Source organism: Zonotrichia leucophrys, chromosome 5 (assembly GCF_028769735.1).
Source record: "Zonotrichia leucophrys gambelii isolate GWCS_2022_RI chromosome 5, RI_Zleu_2.0, whole genome shotgun sequence".
Lineage (NCBI taxonomy): Eukaryota > Metazoa > Chordata > Aves > Passeriformes > Passerellidae > Zonotrichia > Zonotrichia leucophrys.
The window spans coordinates 26,361,396-26,385,349 of NC_088175.1; the positions used below are offsets into that span (position 1 = coordinate 26,361,396).

General features: G+C 34.1%; 1 protein-coding gene across 1 annotated transcript in view; it reads left to right on the plus strand.

The window, feature by feature from the left end:
• RYR3 (ryanodine receptor 3) overlaps positions 1 to 23,954 on the plus strand; it is a 194,180-nt gene that overhangs the window by 85,923 nt on the left and 84,303 nt on the right. The window contains exons 23-40 of the mRNA XM_064713454.1: positions 386 to 469; positions 1,753 to 1,912; positions 2,347 to 2,494; positions 2,594 to 2,799; positions 3,451 to 3,625; positions 5,061 to 5,269; positions 6,412 to 6,596; positions 7,248 to 7,284; positions 7,657 to 7,817; positions 8,280 to 8,445; positions 10,828 to 10,914; positions 11,307 to 11,533; positions 12,632 to 13,433; positions 13,934 to 14,134; positions 14,398 to 14,500; positions 18,257 to 18,394; positions 21,351 to 21,624; positions 23,351 to 23,465. Coding sequence (XP_064569524.1) covers positions 386 to 469; positions 1,753 to 1,912; positions 2,347 to 2,494; positions 2,594 to 2,799; positions 3,451 to 3,625; positions 5,061 to 5,269; positions 6,412 to 6,596; positions 7,248 to 7,284; positions 7,657 to 7,817; positions 8,280 to 8,445; positions 10,828 to 10,914; positions 11,307 to 11,533; positions 12,632 to 13,433; positions 13,934 to 14,134; positions 14,398 to 14,500; positions 18,257 to 18,394; positions 21,351 to 21,624; positions 23,351 to 23,465 — 3,478 coding nt within the window. The remainder of the gene's footprint in view (positions 1 to 385; positions 470 to 1,752; positions 1,913 to 2,346; positions 2,495 to 2,593; positions 2,800 to 3,450; positions 3,626 to 5,060; positions 5,270 to 6,411; positions 6,597 to 7,247; positions 7,285 to 7,656; positions 7,818 to 8,279; positions 8,446 to 10,827; positions 10,915 to 11,306; positions 11,534 to 12,631; positions 13,434 to 13,933; positions 14,135 to 14,397; positions 14,501 to 18,256; positions 18,395 to 21,350; positions 21,625 to 23,350; positions 23,466 to 23,954) is intronic.

The window sequence follows — 23,954 nt, forward strand, 5'->3', positions numbered from 1 at the left end:
AAATAAAGTTTTAATTTTTTATTTTTATTCAAGTGCATCATACTGTTCCAAGATATAAAAACCATTAAAATATCTCTTTCAAAGATATTCTTCTAACTTTACTAGAAGTCCCAGGAAGCCAATCAGACTGATGTAGAAAAACCTTGTCTCTCTATAGACCAAATCCTGTTTGTTTTAATGAAGTGGTAGAAATCTCAAGCCATTGATTTGTGCCTTTTTAATCTTTGAAGGGCTTATTTATTATCCTGATAAATGAAAATATTTGGGTTTTTAAATACCATTTTTTTAGATTATTTCCATGTTTTTAAATATGGTTTCTTCTGCGTATTTTTACAATGCATGAGAACTATAATGTTGTGTTTAACTAATGCCATTTTTATGCCAGAACGCTTTTGGCCCTTGGATGTCACATTGTTCATGCTCATCCAGCAGCTGAGGAAGATCTTAAAAAAGTCAAACTTCCTAAAAAGTATGTGCCTTATGGTAACAGTTACATATTATATTTATTATAAATATAAAATATTTTAAATTAATTTAAAGTATACTGGATATGAACCCCATACATGATAAGGTCTTACAGATCTCTGGTTAGGCCTTCACTTGGCTGTGATGATGTTGGAATGTGAATACTACTGTGCTGCATCACCTTCTGAAGTTGTTGAGAGGCAGAAACAGTTGTATACAGGCAATTGTAGCAGTGTTACATCACCCTAGAACAGAGACTCCAAAGCTCAGTACAACATTGCAGTGCTGTTCTGCCTCATAGTAAAGAACAGTCTATTCATATGATGGTAAATCTATTTACTTGAAAGAGAATTTACCACTTTACGGAGACAGAAACAGCAAGTTGGACACTTGCCATTTCACTTCAGTTTATCAACCCACCATATGTCTTTTTGTTCTGAAAGAAATTTATCCATGAGAAACAAAGTCAATTGCTTCAAGTGAGCAGTAAAATACATATTTTTGTGATACGAGAGATGGTAATCTTAATCTTAAAATTGATGGCCTCAATTAAAAAAGTAAAATAGAGCTTTTCTCAAGATTCATACTGCAGAGAGTCTATCATAATACTGGTTTGCTATTATTCTCATTAAAATACCTACTGCCTATGTGAAGCATTCTAATTAATGGAAACTAGACTTGAGCAAAAGAGAATCTGAATATGTCTAAAAGGGCAGGTTGTCCTTATACAATATGGAAGGGTTGGAGAAGATAATGGCTACTGCTGAAAAATTACTAAACTTTTTATTCAGTCAAACAGTGGTAAGAACAATAGTTAAAATTTTTTTCTTCTGTTGGAAAAAATGGCAATGAGGTCCTTACAGAACAGTTAATTAAAATACCATACTTAATGATACATAAGAGAGTTTCATAGGAAGTCATCATACAGATCTTTAAAATAGAAATTACTTGAAATGTTTAAATGACAAATATATATAAATATAAAAAGTTGTTATTCAATAAAAAATTTTGTTGCTTTATAACAACCGTTTAGGCATGTAAATATGGATCTGAGTCACATTTAATTGTGAAAGTAGGTGGAAAATGGATGGTCTAGATGGCTAGAATCCAATTTATATCCTAGTCAATAACCAAGTGCAATGGAAGATTTTTGCAAAAGAACAGGGAGAGTAGGAGATTAAAAAGTGGGGAGAGATAATGATTTCCACCCTATGAATCCTTCATAGAAAGATTTAAATACCATAACTGGGATAGCTTGACTCTCTGTTTTGCTTTGTTGACTTACAGTTACATGATGTCAAATGGATATAAACCTGCCCCTCTTGATCTTTCTGAAGTGAAATTGTTACCTTCTCAGGAATTTCTAGTTGACAAACTAGCAGAAAATGCTCATAACGTCTGGGCAAAAGATAGAATAAAGCAAGGATGGACCTATGGCATTCAACAGGTATGAATTTCTTTACACGCATTTGGGATCAGTAAAGAATATGAGATTTTTTTATTCCAGAACATCATTTGGGAGGGAGTGTTAGTTAAGATGACAAATACTGACTGCCCTGTAATAATTGGAAAAGCCAGAGGGGACTGGGAGCAGGAAAAGAAGCCCTACATATAAAAGTCTGGATTGTCAGACCTGTATGTTTGCAGCTGCTGGATGTATGAGAATTTATTTCCATCCTTCTCCTTCATTCTTGTATTTAGGTTTTTGGTGTTATTAACAGATAATTAATTGAGCTTGCGTGCATAGAACTCTTCTTCATCAATGCTGCTTCTCTTCTGTAATCATTACATGATGCCAAAGTACACTCTGTCTCATTATTCAAAGTCTTTGTGATATCTAAACAGACTTTTCTTCTTGTTGTTTTTTATTATCCCTTTCAGGATCTAAAGAACAAACGTAATCCTCGGTTGGTGCCATACGCATTATTAGATGAACGTACTAAAAAATCAAACAGAGACAGCCTCCGTGAAGCTGTCAGGACATTTGCAGGCTATGGCTATAGTATTGAGCCACCTGACCAAGAGATAGGTATGTATTTTCAATAAGACTCATGGCCTTTTTATATGACATTTATAATTTCGTTTCATTATTAAAAGAGAGGTTATTTTCCTCTGTTTGTTTTTGCAGCTGACCAAACAGTAGAAAAAGTCAGCATTGACAAGATACGATTTTTCAGAGTAGAACAATCCTATGCAGTGAAGTCTGGAAAGTGGTACTTTGAGTTTGAAGCTGTGACAGGTGGAGACATGCGTGTTGGCTGGGCCAGGCCAGGCTGTCGACCTGACATAGAGTTGGGAGCTGATGACCAAGCATTTGTATTTGAAGGAAGCAAAGTCAGTACACCTTTACCTCTTTTGATCTACAAACAGGCTAGACAGAGGGCTACAACACAGGTTTCCTCTGTGTACTCAACATCAACTACCAGCATGTTTTTGATTCGCATAAAGATGTCTCTGAGCTCTGTTTCACAGTGGATAGTACCTCCATTTTGGTTCTGTCATAAGATTATGCTAACAAAGAAGTGTTGGTTTGTATGTATCTTCCTAGGCTGTGTCCAAGTACAGAAGTCTGCCATGATTATAAACAAGATACAGCACTCACTTCCATTTTTTATACATGATGTTTTAGGAAAATCAAAAAAAAAGGTTCTTTATTCACTGAAAAAAACTCAGTCTCTTTTCCTTTTTCTGTTTTTTTCTGCTTTCTGCATGTAATTTCTTCTCAAGCTTGACTTCTATAGGACTAGAAGGATGACAGTGTGTAAGAAGTTGAATCCAGTGAACAGTAGTTCTCAGGTTTCAAATTGCTGAAATTAGGGTGCCTTAGTCTCTCTATGTCCCTGTTATCTCTAAGGCAAAAGTCATGATCAGTACTGTTTACAAATTACTTTAATATCTGGAAAATAAAATATCTGGGTTTCTTAATTTATTTTGTATTTGTTTTTTACTTTACCACTGGATTTATTTCCTTGGTTTTCCATTTAGGGCCAGTGTTGGCATCAAGGCAGCGGATTCTTTGGACGAAGCTGGCAACCAGGAGATGTAGTTGGTTGTATGATAAACTTGGATGACAAGTCAATCATCTTTACTTTGAACGGAGAGTTGCTTATAACCAGTAAAGGTTCAGAACTCGCATTTGCTGACTTCGGAATAGAAAATGGTAACTTCCCCTTTAAAGTCACAGGGTTATTGGAAGACAAAATAATAAAAAACAAACAGAAAAACTAGTCTGTCATGACTCAGTGAACTGAGAAATCATATTTCACTGATATGAGCCTTCAGACTGTGCTAGCATTACTTTCATAAAAAGTTATTTTGAGAGTGATTGTGTGGCACAAACTGAATTTCTTTTCTCCTTCAACCACATTAATGGGATTTCAGAAGTCAGAGTGGATAAATTTTCTCAGTGTTGCTAGGCTTTATGTCAGGACTTCAATGCTGTGAAGAAGTGATAATAATAAGCATCCTGTAAAAAATTCCAAAACCTGAAAATATAGTCTCTGATAATCTCACTGGAGTGTAAATATACTATGTTCATGTCTGCAAAGGACAAAATGAGTACAGTGCGGTGAGAGTTTGTATCAAAAGAAAGATCTTTGCAACGTGAGTCTAATCTTTATTTTTTTTCTCTGTCCTATTCATGACTTATCCAAATATCCCATTTTCCTGGGATATTTTTCCTCTTCAGTTTTTGGCCTTTGGTTTTTCAAAAAAGTAGTATCTACATGACTGTAGTAAAAGAGTTGTGGAATATTTTCAAGTGGATTTGCTTTATGTTTTCATTTACTTTTTCTTTGTAAATGTATCACCTCCAACCAGTAATAGCTTTTATACCTGTTAGTAATTGCCAGAAAACTTTGGGTTGCTCACTGCTCTTCTTTTATCTTACCATTGATAGAGTTTTTATAAAGGCAAAGAATGAGTGACTGCCTTAACAAAGCTATACTCAAGTCTCAAAATTTAGAAGAGAAAATATCTCCTTTAGAGGTTGAAGTGTGGGCTTTTCCCTAACTTTGCTCCAAATTTTGTTTTTTTGGGAAATGGTGAAATAAGTCAACAGCCTTTCATCCCTATCTAAACATATATGGAGATCAAAAAGTTGAGTCATAAAAAATGCTGGCATTAAAGGAGTGTGTATTTGTCCATTGTGAATGATGGAGGAATGAATGCTGGCAAAAAAAATTGTACCTACGGATGATAAAATAAATTTTAAGCAAATGTATTGAGATACTTGAACCTCATCTCAAAGTTCTTTTGAAAATTTGGCACTCTCAGAAACCATATTTAACTTCTGTTAATAACTTTGGTCTAGCCAAGGTTGGCTACCAGTGACCTTTTTTTTGCATAATGCCATGTTTATTAGTCTAAAAATGAGAAAGATAAAAAATTAAATTGGATAGTGCCTAAGTTCTCAGGTAGCAATTATATTGAACATAGACATTGGTATTTAAGGTGGCTTTAAATTCTTGTTTCTGTCATCACTTCATGTGCATTACTTGTAGGAGCTAAAGTTTAGTTCACATTAGATAGATCGAAAATAAAGAATGTCTGGTTTTAAACCAAGTTATTAAGTTTTGCTGGGTTTTTTTCTATAGGTTTTGTTCCAATTTGTGCACTGGGTCTATCTCAGATTGGTCGCATGAACCTTGGAATGGATGCCAGTACATTCAAGTATTATACGATGTGTGGCCTCCAAGAAGGTTTTGAACCTTTTGCTGTTAACATGAACCGAGATGTTGCTATGTGGTTTAGTAAACGCTTACCAACATTTGTCAATGTGCCAAAAAATCATCCTCACATTAAGGTAACATTACATGTCAGAGAGACACCTGTTCAATGATTGTTTGTTTAGCAAGCTGAGACATTAAACCCTTACTAATGCTTACTGTCATCAGATAGTTTGTCATATTACTCTATTAAGTAACTCTTAGATAATTCCAGATGATCTTGTCCATCTTCTTTTTCATTTATGGTAGTATGGATTCCTATAGATATACCTATCTGGTTTATTATGTGACTTAATTTATGTTGGGGTCAGCTACTGGAAGCATGTTAGCTATGGGGGTTTTTTGTATTCTACCTTACATGCACTTTCACTTTCTAAACCTTTTCTACTGTAAATTTTTCTTAAATATCTAAAAATTGTTCAGCTGAAGTCTGAGGACACTTAAGTGTACCTGTGGTGTCACAGATTCTTTCATTGTGATGCACCAGTGATAAGAATTCCAAAACTCCCTAACTAATCTATCCTAGAGCAGAGTAATATATTCTGCCTTTTCTATAAATTTTTTTCAAATTAATATATTCCAAAGTGATATGTTTGAGTTCCTGAGGAGACTTTTTATTACAATCTCTCTAGGCAATTTATTTTAATTTAGGTATAGCCAATTATTCTCTAATGATTGTCTCGGAAAATTTCACTGAATTCCAACTAAATTATTTCAGCATTTTTTTTTTATTTGATCAGGATTATTTCATCATTATTCCTGACTTTAAAATATTCCTATCACTGAATTTGAAAATGCACTTTTTCAGCTCAAGGGAAAGTAATATCGAACGCAAAGTCCATAATGACCCTCTAAACAATTCTAATTGATTTTTCTTCTTTTTGTGGTGGAAAATTACTGATTCCTGTGATGCAGTTTTTTAATGACTTGCGTACTCAAAGTTAATTAGTTTAATAAACTGTATTTTTAATTTTTTTTTACTCCTGAATGGAACATTTTGATAATATTTTTTGTAGTCAGTAATCATACTGAATCTGTTGATTCCCTTGCTCTTCAGGTTAAATTCAGTGTCAGAGAACAAAGCTGCATAGTTTTGAAGATAATTAATTATGAAAAATTTAAGTTTGCTCTTTCAATTTTCTCATCCTCTAGTAGCTAAATGGAAGTTTTCAGCATTTTGTTGGATAGACTTATTTAAAAATATTTCTATTATTTTTAGATATGGAGAATTGATGGGACCATTGAGAGTCCACCTCGGTTAAAAGTTACTCACAAAACATTTGGCACACAGAACAGCAATTCAGACATGATATATTGTCGTTTGAGTATGCCCATTGAGTTCCACTCATCATTCAACTTCGGCATGGGTGTGGAAAATGCCTCCTCTGATGTTTTCCAAAAACGGTTAGACTTGGGTTTGATTATCCTACTTCATGCTTTCAGTGTAAATGTATTGTTATATTATTCTTTATTATTGTATACTCAAAATTTCTGTGTACTAAGAACAGATTACCATGAAATGCTATGTCCAGACAAGAGAGAACCTTTTCTAAATAAGTGCATCACAAGGTCTATAGACCTTTGCCTAAGCAGCTCCATTTTTTTTCTGAATTATTATGATTTGCAAAAGCTAGTCTGGAAAACCAGCTCAGAGTCTTTTGCCCTTTGGATTATTGCTCACCAACATCATTGCTCAATAGCTAATTGCTAGCAGAAAGATTTCTAATTCATTAAAAGAAAAATGATTGTGGGAAAGGTTTTTAAATATACTGGGTATTAATGGGCACCTCAGCTTTCTGAGTTACCTCTGTCTTTATTTTACTGCTCTAAATCTGACTCTGCTCCCACTCTCAACCTTAATTGCAATCAACTATTTTACTTGTATATTTGTATCCTGTACAGTCTTTGCTAATGCATACTCAGTACCAAGCAAAGCTGGTTAGCTAGTAAGCTGACTTACAGTAGTTAGCTTTTAAGTATACTTAGCCTAATAATGACTAATTTTTCACTACTTTTGTTTTATTTAATTATTCACTGATTTTCCTTTATCTGTAGAAAGCACAGCCAAGAAATTGCTCCTCCTTCTACTACAGTAAGTAAATATGTTGAGATGCTTAGTTCTTCTGAAGTTTTGAAGTAGATTTATTTGTGGCAACATGTTCATTAGAAATCAATATTCATTAGAAATCAATCTGTTGAAAGAAGCCTTTTTGATAATTTTTTATGATACAACACTTTATAAATAATTATGTCCAGAGCTGCGTTATTTGCAACTTGTGTAAACATAAACCTCATCAAATTAAAACACTAGTCTGTTTTTTTTTTTATTATTAAGAGTATTTAAAATTACTTATTAGAAGAATGTGAATTACTATTATTGAAGTTTGATATACAGGAGATTTGATTATTCCTTGATAAAATACTTTAAATTTCTATTACTAATATGCTCTTTTCCTCCTTTCAGTATTTTTACTCACTACGGATATTTGCTGGCCAAGACCCATCCTCTGTCTGGGTTGGCTGGGTAACACCAGACTATCATTTTTACAGTGAGAATTTTGACCTAAATAAAAATTGTACAGTGACAGTTACTTTAGGGGATGAGAGAGGCAGGGTTCATGAAAGGTAAGGAATTATTCATAGTGTATTGAAGTTTTTATTTTAATACTGTTGTTTAAAATTTAATACTGCTGTTTTATTTTAATACTGTTGTTCATAAGCTCGATGATATTTTAAATATTGATTTAAACTAATAAGAAAATTGATTATGGAGTATGAGTTTTCTGTGCTCATCTATATCTGAATGTGTTTTAGATAGACATGTTAAAGTGAATTTATCATTAATGTTCTCTTGCGAAGAAAATTTCTTTTGGAAAGAATTTGAAATTAAAGGCGCTTCTTTAATTTAATATCTGTATTTACTCCCTATGGATGAAACAGTTTGTTTAGCTGTAACTAACAAGTGCACACAGAAGCCTGTGAAATTTTTTCATAACTATGAAATGGAAAAAAAGGTATTCCTCCATTGAAAAATGCAAGTCCACCAAGTTCAGTGTGACCTATGCTTTGTTCTTGTTGCTCTTTCAGTGTGAAGCGCAGCAATTGCTACATGGTTTGGGGAGGAGATGCAATTGCTAATTCCCAGAGATCGGGTCGCAGTAATGTTGATATAGAAATTGGATGCTTTGTTGACCTGGCTACTGGAATGGTGTCATTCACAGCCAATGGAAGAGAGCTTGGCACTTGTTACCAGGTATTATCAAATTTTCAGGAAGCTATCTAGTAAGATTCTTGTTTTTATGCTACTTTTCCAGGAATCTAACTGGACACCATTTGTATGATGATAATATGTTTTCCTATATCACTCTGATTTATCCCTCTTTTTTCACTCCTTTTAAGGCTATATTTTTTGTGTTGTTTCAGTATGTTTGGATAAATATTTTTTTTACATCTCTGTGCAGTTCAGAATCTTGATTAATAAAGTTAATTCTTTAAATTGTTTTTTCAACTGAATCTATTATACAATAAGGGGAAATAAATATTTAAACTAGCTGAAGGTCAAAATTAGACTTTATATATAATTTTTGATATGAATTAAGAAGAAAAATTTACTTCATTATTACTAAGGTTTGTGTCTTCTGCAGATAGCTGTGATTTACTAACCTTGTGATTTGATAAGCTTCAAAACCTAAAATTCAAAGATGCATTAATACAGAAAGCCACAATAAGTGGGGTGAGCCCTAAATGTTATTAATACCATCAAAACATGATGTCATTTTAAAAGTGGATCAGTGATTGACAGGAGTTTTGAGCACCAGATTGTTGAGATTTCCTCTCAGTAAGATCAGTTGGCTATAGTAAAGCACTTACTGTGGAAGAGGTTGTCCAGTATTAGCAACAGTTCATTGCTTTCTTCTACGTCAACCCCCTCAAATGTGTAATACAGACAAAACTGTAATATTATTTAACTGGATTTAATGGAACTTTTATACTGACTCCATTGAAAACAAATGTGGCAGGGCTGCGCACAGCCTGTACGTGGGGGTGGGAGGTTATGTAGTAGTTGTGATTTTGGAATATTTTGTAATAGTGACCAGTAACTTCAGTGTCATGCTGGGAGAATATTGAATGTCAGCACACTGGCAAAAGAAAATTGGTGGTTAAAGTGCTTAAGCTTTGTTGTTTTTCTAACCAGATACAAATAAGTATGAAAGCTTCTAAGCAGACCCATGAAACTTTGGTGCGTTTCTTTGCAGTGGGTGTTTGTGGGGTTTTCTTCATTGACAGCATTTAGCTGTTCTTATCTTGCTAGGAGATGTATGAAAAGACAGGTGTGGAAGATGCATGTTATTGAATGTAGTGTAAATAACACTATCAGGTTTTTCCTTGTATGATTTACAATTAATATAATCATGTTCTATGTACTAAATGTAAAACTATCTCACAAAATACCATTATTTATCCTCGGTTTCTTCTCTTTTTCAAAGAAAAACACCAGAAGTTCTTTTAGGAAATATTTTCTCAATAAACCTGTTACACCTGGTCTGCTGAAAAATGAGACTCTCCAGCATTTTCTGTATAGATATAAAATAGTATAACCCAACAAGATTGTAGCAAATAAGGGTGAAATATTTTTATATTTTAGCTTATTTTGAGTAATTTAATTATTTTCTCTCTTTTTGAAAGTAATGAAAATAATATTATGTAGTTTTCATTTCCATGTCTTGAATATTTTTACAATAATGTAAGACCTTTAAAATATTTTAATAAATCAAATCTCTCACTCCAACTGCCACAAATAATTTATATTTGTCTGGTCTAGGTAATCTAGTCTTATAGAGTTTGCATATACTTTTCAGCTTTCTTAACTGAAATGCAAGGACAATATTTGTTTGTTGTTTTCATTTTAAAAGGCCTACAGGTCAACATATTTAAGAGAGGAAATTAATTTTTCTGTAGTTCTTGATCTAACTATTGAATTCCATGGTGATATTCAGGAAAAAAAACAACACAACAATCAGAACAGAATGCCTTTTTTTTTTTCTGGATTTGGGGTTGTGGCTTTTTTACCTTATCAAAAAGGTTGGAATGTTAATACATACCCCTATATTATTTTGTCTATGTCCATAGTTGATGGATTGCTGTCCTCAAAGTTAGGAGTTGTACTCCTTCACAGCACAAATATTGTAGTTTATGTACAGCGTCTGTACATGACACGCAAAATGCACCATGATGCAATTAATATATTTAATTGAATGTCTGAAACTTTGACTTAATTGCAGAGATGTACTTTTTTCAGCCACCCTGGAGCACTGAATTTTTAAAACTAATATACTGTTCTATAATTATATTTTTAATTCTTTATTTCATGGCAGTGGTTCCTCCTACAGGCGTTGAGAGCACATAAGGCTACAAAACACCTGTCTCAAAAACCAGGTGCTCTTATGATGATAACTGCAAATACTTTACTATATTATAGGTAGACACTATTCAACACTTTATTTACTAAATTATATAAATTATTTGCTAATGAAGTGTAAGTTATACAATATTTATTTTATCTCATATTCAGAGAGATTATTTTGTTTTTTCATTTTTAATTAAAAAAAAATAATTAACCTCATTTCACTTCTAGGTTGAACCAAACACCAAGCTTTTTCCAGCAACTTTTTTACAGCCCACAAGCACTAACTTGATTCAGTTTGAACTTGGTAAATTGAAGGTAGGAAGTATTTTTTCTATTCTATAGAAAGACAATCTTTATGTAAACGTTCTCTTTTAAATCTGTTTATTTCCATGTATATTCCTGCTCAGTTAAATTTGCTTAGGAAGGGTTGAGTCAAAGGCATGACTTGTAATTTGACTTCTATATTTACTTCTGTAAATGTTGTTATTATATGCAGTTAATTGATTATCTGCAGTTGTCAAAATAAACTAATATTGTTTGAGGATAACATCATTAATTTTGGGGGATTTTAATGGATTTTGTACATTGCAATAACATCTACATTTCTATAATTTCCTTGTTATTTAAAAGTTATACTTCCTTTTGGTGTTATGGGTTTCTTAATAATTACATGTTTCAAAAATAATTAATACATATATTTGTTTCAGAACACCATGCCTTTATCAGCAGCAATTTTTAAAAGTGAAGAAAGAAATCCTATTCCTCAGTGTCCCCCTCGCCTTGATGTACAAACAATCACGCCAGTTTTATGGAGCCGGATGCCAAACAGCTTCCTCAGAGTAGAAACTGAGCGTGTCAGCGAGCGTCATGGCTGGGTCGTGCAGTGCTTGGAACCTCTGCAGATGATGGCACTTCATATCCCAGAAGAAAACAGGTACACTGAAAATGAGATAAAATTACTTGATGTGGACAAAATATGCTGAAAAAAGGTGTCAGTGTACTGATTAAACCTGCCTTTCTGAATAATTACCTTATAGCTGTTGAGAATTTCTGATCCTACCTAATATCATATCAGACATTATTGTATTCATGAGACTGAACTTTAATGACATGGACCAAGTTTTGCATGCATAAAAGAAAGCATGATTATTTGGTTTTATTTAAATTTAAGTTGAAATAGCATCTCTTAAATCTGTGTGTCTTTAAACATGGAGATTTTTCTCACTTGAGAAAAACAAGCATTAAGAACATGCAAGTACTATTTTACCATTTTTTTCTGTAATAGAAACCTGTAATCTATTCCTGTTCCATCTGCACTGAATTTACATGAAATAAGTTCTTATTGTCAAGATCATGCCTTTCTTTGAGTTTCATTAAGTTTTATCTTCAGAGTGAGGATTACAAAGATCTATCCAAATGTCAAATGTCGTTACCAGTGAAACATCAAACTATCAGCAGAAGCTTAGCAGAAAGATCATTTAACAGCTGTACTTTTATTAGTAATTGTTAAATTTCTTTTAATGATTCAAAACTCAATTTTATTTATTGTTAATAAAGCTGATTTCAAGGAAAGAGTGAAAAACACTGGGTCTTGTGGAAAAAATGAACCAGCAATCCTGAGTAAACTACAAAGGCACTGTTTAGGAATGGTAGTAATGCAGATTTTCAGCAAGCCTAATATGCCTATTTTAAAAACGAGTTCTAATTTACAATTGATTCCAAAGAAGCACCTCCATCTTAGATTTTGTTGTGTTTTTTTTTTTCCTATGGAGTAATAATTTTAAACAGTCTCAATAAATTATTCCCACCATTTATTGTGTTTTAATGATGCACACACTAAGAGTAATTACCATCAATCTTTATATTAGTGGTTTGAAAAGGAACTGAGAAAATATTCCTCTTCAAGCCACTAATACAAAAGTTGATACTAACTAATCTTAGTATCAAAATGTTCAGAGATTATAGAACTTTACTTTTTCAAAGTCTTTATTCATGGAATTGACTGGTGTTCTGTTTCTTTATTTCACAACAGATGTGTTGATATTTTGGAACTATGTGAACAAGAAGATTTGATGATGTTTCACTATCACACTTTAAAGCTCTATAGCTCAGTTAGTGCTCTAGGTAACACTAGAGTTGCTTATGCACTTTGTAGCCATGTGGATGTATCTCAGCTATTTTTCACAATAGATAATCAATACTTACCTGGACTTCTGCGTTCTGGATTCTACGACTTGCTCATTAGTATTCACTTGGAGCACGCCAAGCAAGCCAAGCTCATGATGAGCAATGAGTTTATCATTCCAGTTACAGATGAAACTCGAAATATTAAACTATATCCCGATGAAACAAAGAAACATGGTTTACCTGGAGTAGGTCTTAGCACTTGTCTTAAACCAGCCTTTAATTTTTCTACTCCATGCTTTATTGCGACCAGCGAAGATCATCAGACATCCATCCCAGAGATACCCCTGGAGATACTTAAATCCAAGGCCATAAGTATGTTGACAGAGGCAGTGCAGGGCAGTGGGAGTCACATACGAGACCCTGTTGGAGGACAGGTTGCTTTCCAGTTTGTTCCTGTTCTTAAACTGATAGCAACACTGCTTGTAATGGGTGTTTTTGATGATGATGATGTGAAGCAGGTGTTACTCCTCATTGATCCCACTGTGTTTGGAGACCACAAAGAAGAAACAGAAGAGAGGACAGAGAAGGAAGAAGTGACACAAGTTGAAGAGAAGGCTGTCGAAGCTGGGGAGAAAGCAATCAAACAAACAAAAGCTCCTGCAAAGGGCTTGTTGCAGACAAGATTACCAGAATCTGTTAAGCTTCAGGTGACCATTTATTATAAATATGTTACTTATATTCTACTCTTAATGAAAAAAGGATTGTGTTTTTTGTCTGTTCTCTACTTAATAAGATTTGAAATTCTGAAGGTCTTTAATTCCACTTTGCCTTAAAACCTCAAATTCATTTAAAAAAATTGATGATGATGCAGTTCTTTCTGCATCTATCTATACTTAAATAGAAATGTGAATACATATTTATTTCATAAGAAGCAAAGGGTTAGACCAGGCAGTCTTTAAAGGACACTTTCAAGCCAAATTAGTGTGTGATTTCTAGATATTTTGGGTGCATGGAGTGATAGATTGGGTGTACAATATATTATCAATCAGAAAATGAAACAACCATTTTTTTATCCTTCACAGTGTTGAAACAAAAATATAGGAAAAATGTCTCTCATTTTTACAGTCTGATGCAGTGTATAATGTGTGCTCAAGTTCTCCCCCAGAGTTTGTAAAACTGTTGAGATTGTCTGTTTTCTCTACCCTAGATGTGTCATTTACTCAATTATTTTTGTGACTGTGAACTACAACATAGAGTGGAAGCAATTGTATCGTTTGCAGACCGTTATGTATCAAAATTGCAGTATAACCAGAAATACAGGTACAATGAACTCATGCAAGCCTTGAACATGTCTGCTGCATTGACTGCCAAGAAGACTAAAGAATTTCGGTCTCCTCCTCAAGAGCAGGTAATACTTAAAAAAAAAGATTGAATTAAAGATTAAAAAAACTCTTTATGATGACAAAATAAAATCCTGACTCACTGGAGAACCAAAATGAATTTGAAAATTAATTTATTCCATGCCACAAAATGCTGAATGTCAGAATGTTGAAACTTGTGGTCTAAAACTCATGCTGTAAACCAAAGTTATAAATAGGTAAAGTATTGCTATATACTAGAATATGCCCTAAGCTATTTCACTGTTTTAACTGTGTTTTAAATCCCTTAAAGATTAATATGTTGCTGAATTTTCAACTGGGAGAGGATTGTCCCTGTCCAGAGGAGATTCGGGAGGAGCTATATGAATTTCATGATGACCTTCTAATTCACTGTGGTGAGTGGCAAGTTGTTGATACAAGTTTTGTTTGTGTTTTTGGCACTTGACGGATCAGTTGAAAAATATACTAGTATGAGAGGTTTTTTTATCAGTGACTTTACAAAGTGCCTACAAAGTGACTTTAGTGACAAACTTCAGTGTATATTACAAAAATATGGGAAGCCTGTGGATGGTTTTAAGTTTCACTGTTAAATCTCTATCAAATATTCTCTCATATTATTCTGTTTATACACCAGTTTTAGACTTACTGGGGAAAAAATAATCCAAACAAGTAGGTTGGCTTACCTTAAAAAATTCATATGAGCACATGTATAAGTACATGCAGATAAAAGGTATTGAGGGAACAAAATTGCTGCAAAGCTGAGCATCAGAAATTAAATTTAATAAAATGCAGATGTGGAGTTCTCTGCCTACTTTAACTTAGTTTTCTCTTGTATTCATAACTGTGAGAGTCAGTCATTATAAAACACTCTTGCACTGCATACTGGAACTGTTCCCACTCATTTAATTTGGATTTCCTGTACAATTTTATGTGGATTTTTTTTATGTCTATTTTTTTGTTAGTTTATTGAGTTTGTTGAGATCTTAGTCTAATTCAGACAATCATGAAATTATTAACATTTGTAGAGTGAGTCATCTAATTATTACTGTTCATTGCCAGCAATTATGCAGTTAAAACTGAAATAAACAAGCTTTTTCCATCGACCTACTTGGTAGATATATTCAGAGTTACTCTTCCAGTGTATTGCTTAGTTCTATGGTTTTTGGCACCCATCTTGTCCACTTGTTATTACAGTGAGTTGACAGCATCTCAGTCTCTTCCCCAGGAAGAGCATGATATTCCTAATGGTTAGTTCTTCCTCGTCCACCTTCTTGCCTGAGGTCATTATCAAATGTTTACCAACACAATCTGATATATCTTTCTGTGCTGGTTATCCCTAAAACCAGGGTTAGCTGGTTTATGGAATTGTACTTTTTAATCACCTGTAATTACTTTCTGCTTTCTGTTTGGAGGCATGGTGCTTCCTATACCATTCTGTGCTTGTATTGTTAAGGCTTCTGATGTTATTTTGCACTGCTATATCTGAGTACCCTCTTAGAATCTCAAGCAACCAGCAAGCTGTGATTTCATGATAAGTCAATTGTAATTTTTCAACTACCTCAGCCTTAGCCTCAGCCTCAGCCAAAGATGAGTAGGTCTTCAGGTATCTAAGCTGTGGTCCATCTGTTTACTTCTGAGTGTGTTGTACAAGACAGTATTAAAAGCCTTAAAATCAAGCTTTCTGTCTGTAAGGCAGAAATTTAGTTGGTTTATCATTACTTGTTTTTCACAATCCTCTGTTAATTGTTATTCATAATTTCTTCAGAGGGCTTACCAAAAACTGTTTCTTTCATTCCATAATTTTTCTTTCAAGTGTTAAAGTGAATAGTTAGGATTCTCCTATTTGATCCTCTTTCTTTGTTTTTATTACATCTATTATAATAAATTTTTAGAGCCACCTCCATTGTTCAGTCACTTAGCCCTTGATCTGACCTCTGGTTTCCAAGGGTAATGTGCATTTGGCGGCACAGAGTACTCTAAGACTCCAGGATAGACATTATGAAAGCCTTACAACTTGGAAATGTCTTAACTCCACAATCAATTCATTTTAGTTTAAAACATTGGGGCTGCTATGATCATTGAGTTATTTTAGCTCCTGATCATTCCTCATAACAGTATTTATTGTATGCATTGAGATTTTGCTTTTTAGGGATACACTTTTATTATTTGTTTACTACATTGTACATGTGTGTTTTGAACGAGAGTTCTAGACAAAACACTGTCTCATTATTAAAATAGTTTAAAGATCCTCTGGATTCTATGCAAAACCATATTCATGACTTTGTACAGATTTATCAGAGGTGGTTGCTGAGGATAAATGCTCATCATTATCTGTGTCCTGACTTGGTCCTGAAAATCAGTACTAAGCAATCACAGCTGCAGATTAAATGAATAGGAGTTCTGCTTGGAATGTTTAATCAGCTTTTTAGCACTAAGTATACTTTGCCATCTAAGTGGAAAACTATGTATGCAATCAAGTAATTAAAGGCTTCTTCATAATGAATATAAGCAAATAGTTACTCAGGCAGTCTTAATCCTAGCACGTTGTAATTGGGAGTGGTTAATTTTGCTAGCAAAATAATGGTCCTCAATCATATTTTTTATGTGCAATTTCTTGCTTATAAAAAACCAAGGAAAATTACAGCATGTTTGGTAGCATCATATCAAACTGACAGTTACCTGGGTTGAAACCATCACAGTGCACAGACCTCTGCCACTTGAAGGAAGCAATTAGCCAGTAGCAACAGCAGACAGTCAGCTTCTGAATGGATTGCAACTCTAAGATGATGCAGAATGAGTGACATGGAAGAGTAGATGAGACCCCACCTGGAGGAGTCTACATACCTCATCTACCCCAGTCAAACATTGTTTTAACTCATGATACCAGTGCATTTCATTCTCTCTGTCCATTTCAACTTCGTCACAGTTCCTCTCCCAGTGTCCTTCTCTTGTGTTCAGAACCCAGGTTTTATTTCAGTGCCAGATATTTGTTCCTTTAATATCCTTGTCTGCTTTCTCTTTCCTGTCATTGCTGGTGACATTTCCAGTTCTTGCTTTCTTTCAGACTGATTGTATCCCTTCTTAACTTTTCATTTTGCCAAGCCAGTTCCACTTATCCCATTTCTTAAATTCTGTATGTACTGTCCAGTTTCAATTTTGACTTCCTTCATTCCCTCTCAGTGCCTTTGAATTTTATCACTTAGTCACTCCTAGTCATAATTATCCCTCCCCTTTTTGTAGGTGCCAGCAGCAAAGTTTCTCCAGCTTGTTACCATGTGTCTGTTCCATTTTCTTTCTTAGTTAACTGTTTAGGACCGGTTTTAGCTACTGCAGCTTCTTCTTTTCCCCCCTGCTTCAGGTTCTAGGTCTAGTATCCTGTCTGAAAGAATTTTCCTTTTCTCAATTTCTCTTTGACAAGCAAACTGCAAAAGCTTACATTTCAGCTTGGCACAATCTCTGATCTGGAGAGAGCCTGCTTAGCTCTTTGCTTCTGCACATAACACATGCGTTGTCTGATGATCACTAAGAGGTGTGAGAGACTTTGAATGGTTGTGAAGCAGTGTAGTGAACTGAACTGAATTAAACTGGTCATTTTACCAGGTATTAAACCACCTGGTAAAATGACATCCTGCCTCATTGTATAAATTTTCATGAAAAGCATGTATTATCCACATAATCTCTGAATGTCTGCCTTCTTACAGCTTTAAATTCAGTTAATATATTTGTTTATGGCTGATAAATATCTCAACTGAAAAACTGTACTGTATTGTAAAATACAGCCATACACTTCTTTCTTTAGCCTACATTCTGCAATATGAAACAAAGGATCACATATTTAATCAAATATGGCTGTGAGTCGTACTTAATTGCCATAGTAGACTCTTAAAAAAGTACCACCTCTTTGGTCGTATTAGTGAAAAATGAATACTATAAATCTGGGTGTAAGAAGTATGTATACTGAAATGAACATAATTTGAGGAATGCTTCTGGTACTGTGTGTTGAAGCTGCTGGCCTTACTTTTATCCTGTATGAAATTTGCTGGTGAAAAAAAATAAATATTCCTATAGCAATTTTAATATTGTTTAAACATTGAGGGAGTTAAACTTCAAACATTAAGCTTTGTTTCTAACCAGTTTTATTTTATGCTAAGGTATTCCACTAGAAGAAGAGGAAGAGGAAGAAGAAGATTCCTCCTTGACTGGCAAACTCCGTTCATTAATGTACAAAATCAAAGGTCCACCAAAAGCAGAAAAATTGGAGCCTAAGGAAGAAGAAGAGAAAGCTCCTAGTAAGTTTTCTTTCCATATAAATGCTTTCATGGTGCAAATGTTAAAGTTTTACACGGTCAAAAGGAGTGTATTTTCTAATAAAATTTTATAAGGGGCTGAAGAAGGACACTGCCTGTTTAAGTTTCTTCTGCCTCTTAGAAATATTATTCTGTATATGGAACACCTCAGATGCATTTTTAAACAAGAAATTAAAATGAGTGGAAGATTTGAGATCCAGATCTGGGTTAACTCTGGGGTTGAAAATTTACATATTCTTTATAAAGACCTGTGAAAAGCTGATTATGGCACAATAATCTAGACTCAAGCATTCTAAACTTGGGAAGATCTAATTTTTATGGGTTTTTTTTAATGTAAAAATTCTTCTGTAGAGCTTATCTCCATTCCTTCTATTCCCTTTTCATATAGAAGCAAATACAGACAAGCACATAACCACCACAAAACACTTGTAATCATGAGTGTTTCTTATTCTTAGCAGTATTCCTGTACATATCCATTCTCATACCCTCTTCCATAAGATGCAAGGGGTGTTCATGGTCTGTGCAGGTGAGATTGGTTCTGTGCTTGCAATTCCTCGACTATTTGCACAAGCCTTTAGTTGAGCCTCTTTGAACAACTCACCTGATTCTCATTGCCACTGTGCTCACATGCCGTATGAGAATTCATCCCAGTGAGGGTGATGTATGGTATGAATCTCACAAATTTTGGCTTTGCTGTTGATATGAGTTTTCAAACCTTAGTAGTGACTAGGGGTGGTAAGGAACAAGTAAGGCAAAAAGACAAATTCCTCCAGGTCTTCCTTTAGAACACTTTTTTTTGAGGTTTCTTCTTGCCTTTCTGAATCAGGACTGGGGCTCTGGCTCTAGCTCTAAATTTCTTTAACACCCATACAGATATCATGTGCAAGATTCTCCAAGTGACTTCAGGTTGGTCAACCAGTAACAGTTCTCTTTTTTTTCCAAGTTGTTAAGTTTATCAATAGGCCCATGTACAGATGTGGAATGGTTAATTTATTTCAGGCTCAATAATTATGAGTTTTGTGGAGATTAGGCAGCAAAATTATTTTATAACTCATGACACTTCTTACATGATCTGCTTGCTCTGGAAAGCACCTTAGAGTGCTTGCCTGGTCTGAAAGCATATTTTGATCTGTTAAGCTTGTTAATGTGTTTTAAGTACATTAAATCTTGTAACAATCTGATATGCTGCATGAAGCAGGGCTTCATTCTCCAGTGACTCATCTGTTAGCATCTGCTTTCTCTTTAATAGTAGCAGGAGCTACTCAGTACCTGGTAGTATCATTTCTTCTCCAGGTTTCATGCGGATTTTATTGTCATGAGTCAGGAAGTATTCACTCATAAGGCCTCAGGGCACATGGTGTTTGGTCCTTGGAACAGAGCAGTTCGCTTATTTCATGTACCAGAACTTTGGGTTACAGGAAATGTGGGTTGGAAAATGATCCTACAGTGTCTATTTTTCTAGAAATTTCAGATTATTTCTTTAGGCTTGGGCCTAAAGAGTGGCCCTGGAGTGATGCATAGTAAAAATATGCATATGGATTAAGTCATTCAAAGCATGATGAAAAATAATATAGATATATTATGTTATACACTTGACTGTAGCTGGACACTGAGGTTTTTAGTCCATGTGTGCACTTCCCCTTTATGCATCAGAAAATTTGGAATTCAGAGATTAAAGGAAATGGAAGTCAGAGGTATCCCCAATCCTCTTATGTGCATGAAGAGGTGTAGTGGTGTGCATGATGTGTACGTATTTCCAAGATTTAAATCTCTGGCCTGAGTGTCTTGGTTTTAGTCACACATACTGTGTGAATATTCATAAGAAGGAACTATTTGCTACAAATAAATCTTCCTTTACTCTAAGCTTATATTCACTTCTTATCACAAACAATCTTTTACCCAAGTGAGGAATGCCAGCAATTTCAACCTAGTATTAATTATGAATCAATAAATTTTGTATTTAAAAACAAGTTAGAACTCTGAAAATAAACCCATAGAGGCAAATAATAATTATTAATAATGATTATAGCACTTTGTAACCATCAAGTAAAAACTGAGATAAGCCATGACATGCCACTAGGAGTAGGGCTATCTCTGTGAAGTGCAGAATTTGTTCCCACAGGTTGAAAGCCTAATTATGGAACAGAACCTCAGAATTAATAATAGGTTTGCATAAATACAATATTAAATAAGCTAAGAAAGTGTTAGCAAGTGAAAGAATAGCGTACACACAAACCCCAATGGATCTACACTATCTATAAACACTTTAGTGATGGGAAGTGGGAGTGTTCATGCCATTGGAAGAACTTTGGGAAAGTCAAGGGGTATGTTTGCTGGTGATAGAAGAAAGAAATTTGCATTATTTTATGAGGTAGGGTGGTTATTCCTGTTCTACTTGATATCAAGCATGAACATTTGTTGGAACAAGGACTGGAACATGTGTCCGGTTTTCAGGTAAATTCCCTAAACTTTGGTCTCAGCAAAACTGTTTTCGGCATCACTGAATTTGCAATGTCTACAATACAGGCGCATCAAGCAATTTTTATTCTGTTGTTCCAAACAATACAATATTTTTAGAAAGCGCATTACCAAGTGACAGTGACTTGATCTAGAAATAAGGAATAAATTGAAAGTGTAATGTAACATGTACTTTACAAGGATGATTCTCAAAATTGTGGTCAAATTAAAGATTTTCATTTTAAACAGTGCTGGTATGGACTTGAACTCTAAGTAGATGTTTATTGTTTTCTATCTCTCAAGAACATTACATTTATCTTGAAAAATCTGAAAGTTGCTTTTCCAATTCAAAAAATCTGTTCAATCTCCTTGTGGTTTTTACAACCTCTTTGTTGTCTCCTGTTACATATTTTACAATAATACATGTTTTTGATGTTTTCTGTTGCAAGAGCTAGTAACATGTAATGTATTTTGCTTTTAGCTACACTGAAAGAGCTCATATCGCAGACAATGGTGCGCTGGTCCCAGGAAGATCAGATCCAAGATCCCGAATTAGTTCGGATTATGTACAGCCTCCTCCGTCGGCAGTATGACAGCATTGGGGAGCTCCTGCAAGCCCTGAGGAAAGCATACACCATTAGTGCTGCCTCTGTCAAGGACACCATTAATCTGCTTGCAGCACTGGGCCAGATTCGCTCACTGCTCAGTGTGAGAATGGGAAAAGAGGAGGAGTTGCTAATGATCAATGGATTAGGGTATGGAATTAATGGAATTTTGTTTTTAAGTTGGTGTGAAGCTTGTGTTATCTTAGTAAATCCTCCAATTTTTGTTCCTAAATGAAAATTAGTGCTGTACTGAAGTGTAAATATGTACTAGTGATTTACACTTTCACATATATTTCCAAGGTGGCTCCAGCTATCACTCTAACAGTATCAGAAGGGTCAAAGTTTCTGTGAACTAAAGCATTATCTAAAGAAAATTGACTCCTTTTACTACAGTTAAGCCTGACGCTTAAACCTTAATCAAAGTACAAGTTTTAGCAGCTCTGGAGAAAAAGATCACTAGAATTTTTGCTGGTGTCTACCTATACTGCATTTTCCCCAAACTTAAAGCCCATTTATTATTTCATGTATGAGTGGATAAACTTGCTGGTGTCTTTTCAATTGGAAATTCAGAAGACATTTCTTTTATATAGCACCAGATGATGTGAGAATATTTTCTGCATCTCTGCTATAAAATGACCTCCGTTGTGCAGTGGTATTGCAGTGCATTCTTTCATGTTTGTTATTCCTCTTGTGTGACTGAATGATGGTTGGGCCATCTAATGTTGGAAGGAAAAGAGAACACAGAAAATAAATTATTTCAATTAAAATGGTGCATTTAGAGAGAGAATTATAGTATTGTTACCTGAGAACAATATTTATTTGTCTTTTTTGGGAATATTAAAAAAATTCTCTCCCTTACAACAATTGTAAGAAAGTTCCATTATTTTTACTATTTCAATGTAAAATTTATACTGTTCTTGTATAAATTGCAAAGACTAATCTCTTTATATGAATTGATCTGTTCATGACAAGGACTCATTAGGCAGTGTGCAACAGTATTACCCAATTTGTCCTTGATGCTGGTTTTGTAAATTTGCTGAGAATTATATGAGGGATAAAGGATAAATTTGCCTAAAGATGGTATGGATATAAGCACCTTTCAAGAGTTGCTCTATTGAGACTCATCCATTCTCAGTTTTCTGTATTTCTTTAATGCAGGAATGATACCTGTTATTTGCCATGTGTTTTTAAAAGGTTGTCCTAAAATGTCAGAAATCCCTGGATTCTGTTGAAATCAAGTCCCTGGACTATTTTGAAACACATAAATTGTATTCTGGGTTATGAAACCAATACAGCAGATTCTAGAAAATGTTGAGAGAATGGTGGGCAGGTGAAAAAGTTAAAATAGTCCTTCATAATGGACCTGTATGCCACTTCTGACAGAATTTGAAAATAGTGATGAAATACATATAATGGATTACCTTAAAGACTAAGTCTATTTATTATCTTTACTTTGTGATCTGAGGAAATTATTAAGAGTTTACTGCAGAAATATGATTGATTAGATTTCATTTTCTTGAACTCTGTTCTCAACTTAAAACCTAACAAAACATATTCTTTTTCACTTAGATCATCGCAGATTTTTCTTTTTAAATTTAAACAGAACAGATGGTAGGAGCAATTTAGAGATGAAGAATTACCATCTCAAAATAATTTTGAGGTTAATATTCTTCTTATGAAGAATCTACAAGAATTAGAGGAATGACAACATATTGAAATGTGAAACATTTTGTTCGCACATGCTTTTGTATTATGTTGAATTCTAAGAATTTTAAATTGTGTTAATACAATGAATGCATACTTCTGAAATCTCAATGCTTCAACGTAAATTAATTTGGGGTTGCTTAAAAGCAAATTGTCTTTTCTTCCATTTTAGGGATATAATGAACAACAAGGTGTTTTATCAGCATCCTAACTTAATGAGAGTCTTGGGCATGCATGAGACTGTTATGGATGTGATGGTGAATGTGCTTGGAGGAGACAAATCTCAGGTAATTTCACCACAATTTGTTATGTGTTTTGCATTTTGAACCTTCCCAAAAATATATTAGGATGTTTAATAAGTGAACAAAAATATAAGCTATGTAAGCTAGATTTTGCTTGTCCAAATGAAAGTATTCCTTAATGAAAAAAGTAGAATACTTTTTTTTTACTAGCGGGAGAAGCCCAGTAGCTGAGCCTTGATTTTTAAAACCTGAGATATTTTAGGTGTTTTATTTTTCTTTTAATAGGATAGTAAAATGTTTTTTTTATTAAATATAGACTTTAACTACATTTATTGAAGGTGTAGCTCTGGTAGGAGAATTTACCTCTTCATCTTAAATGAAGTGTTACTACCAATAAATTATAATAAGAGACTAAACCCAGTTTATATTTTAATGCTCAAATTCATGTACTTGAATTAAGCAAAAATTTTCTTGCAGTGTTGTGTTCTCCCTTTTCTCTGTGCCATGCTGGAATATATATATACATGTTATTTT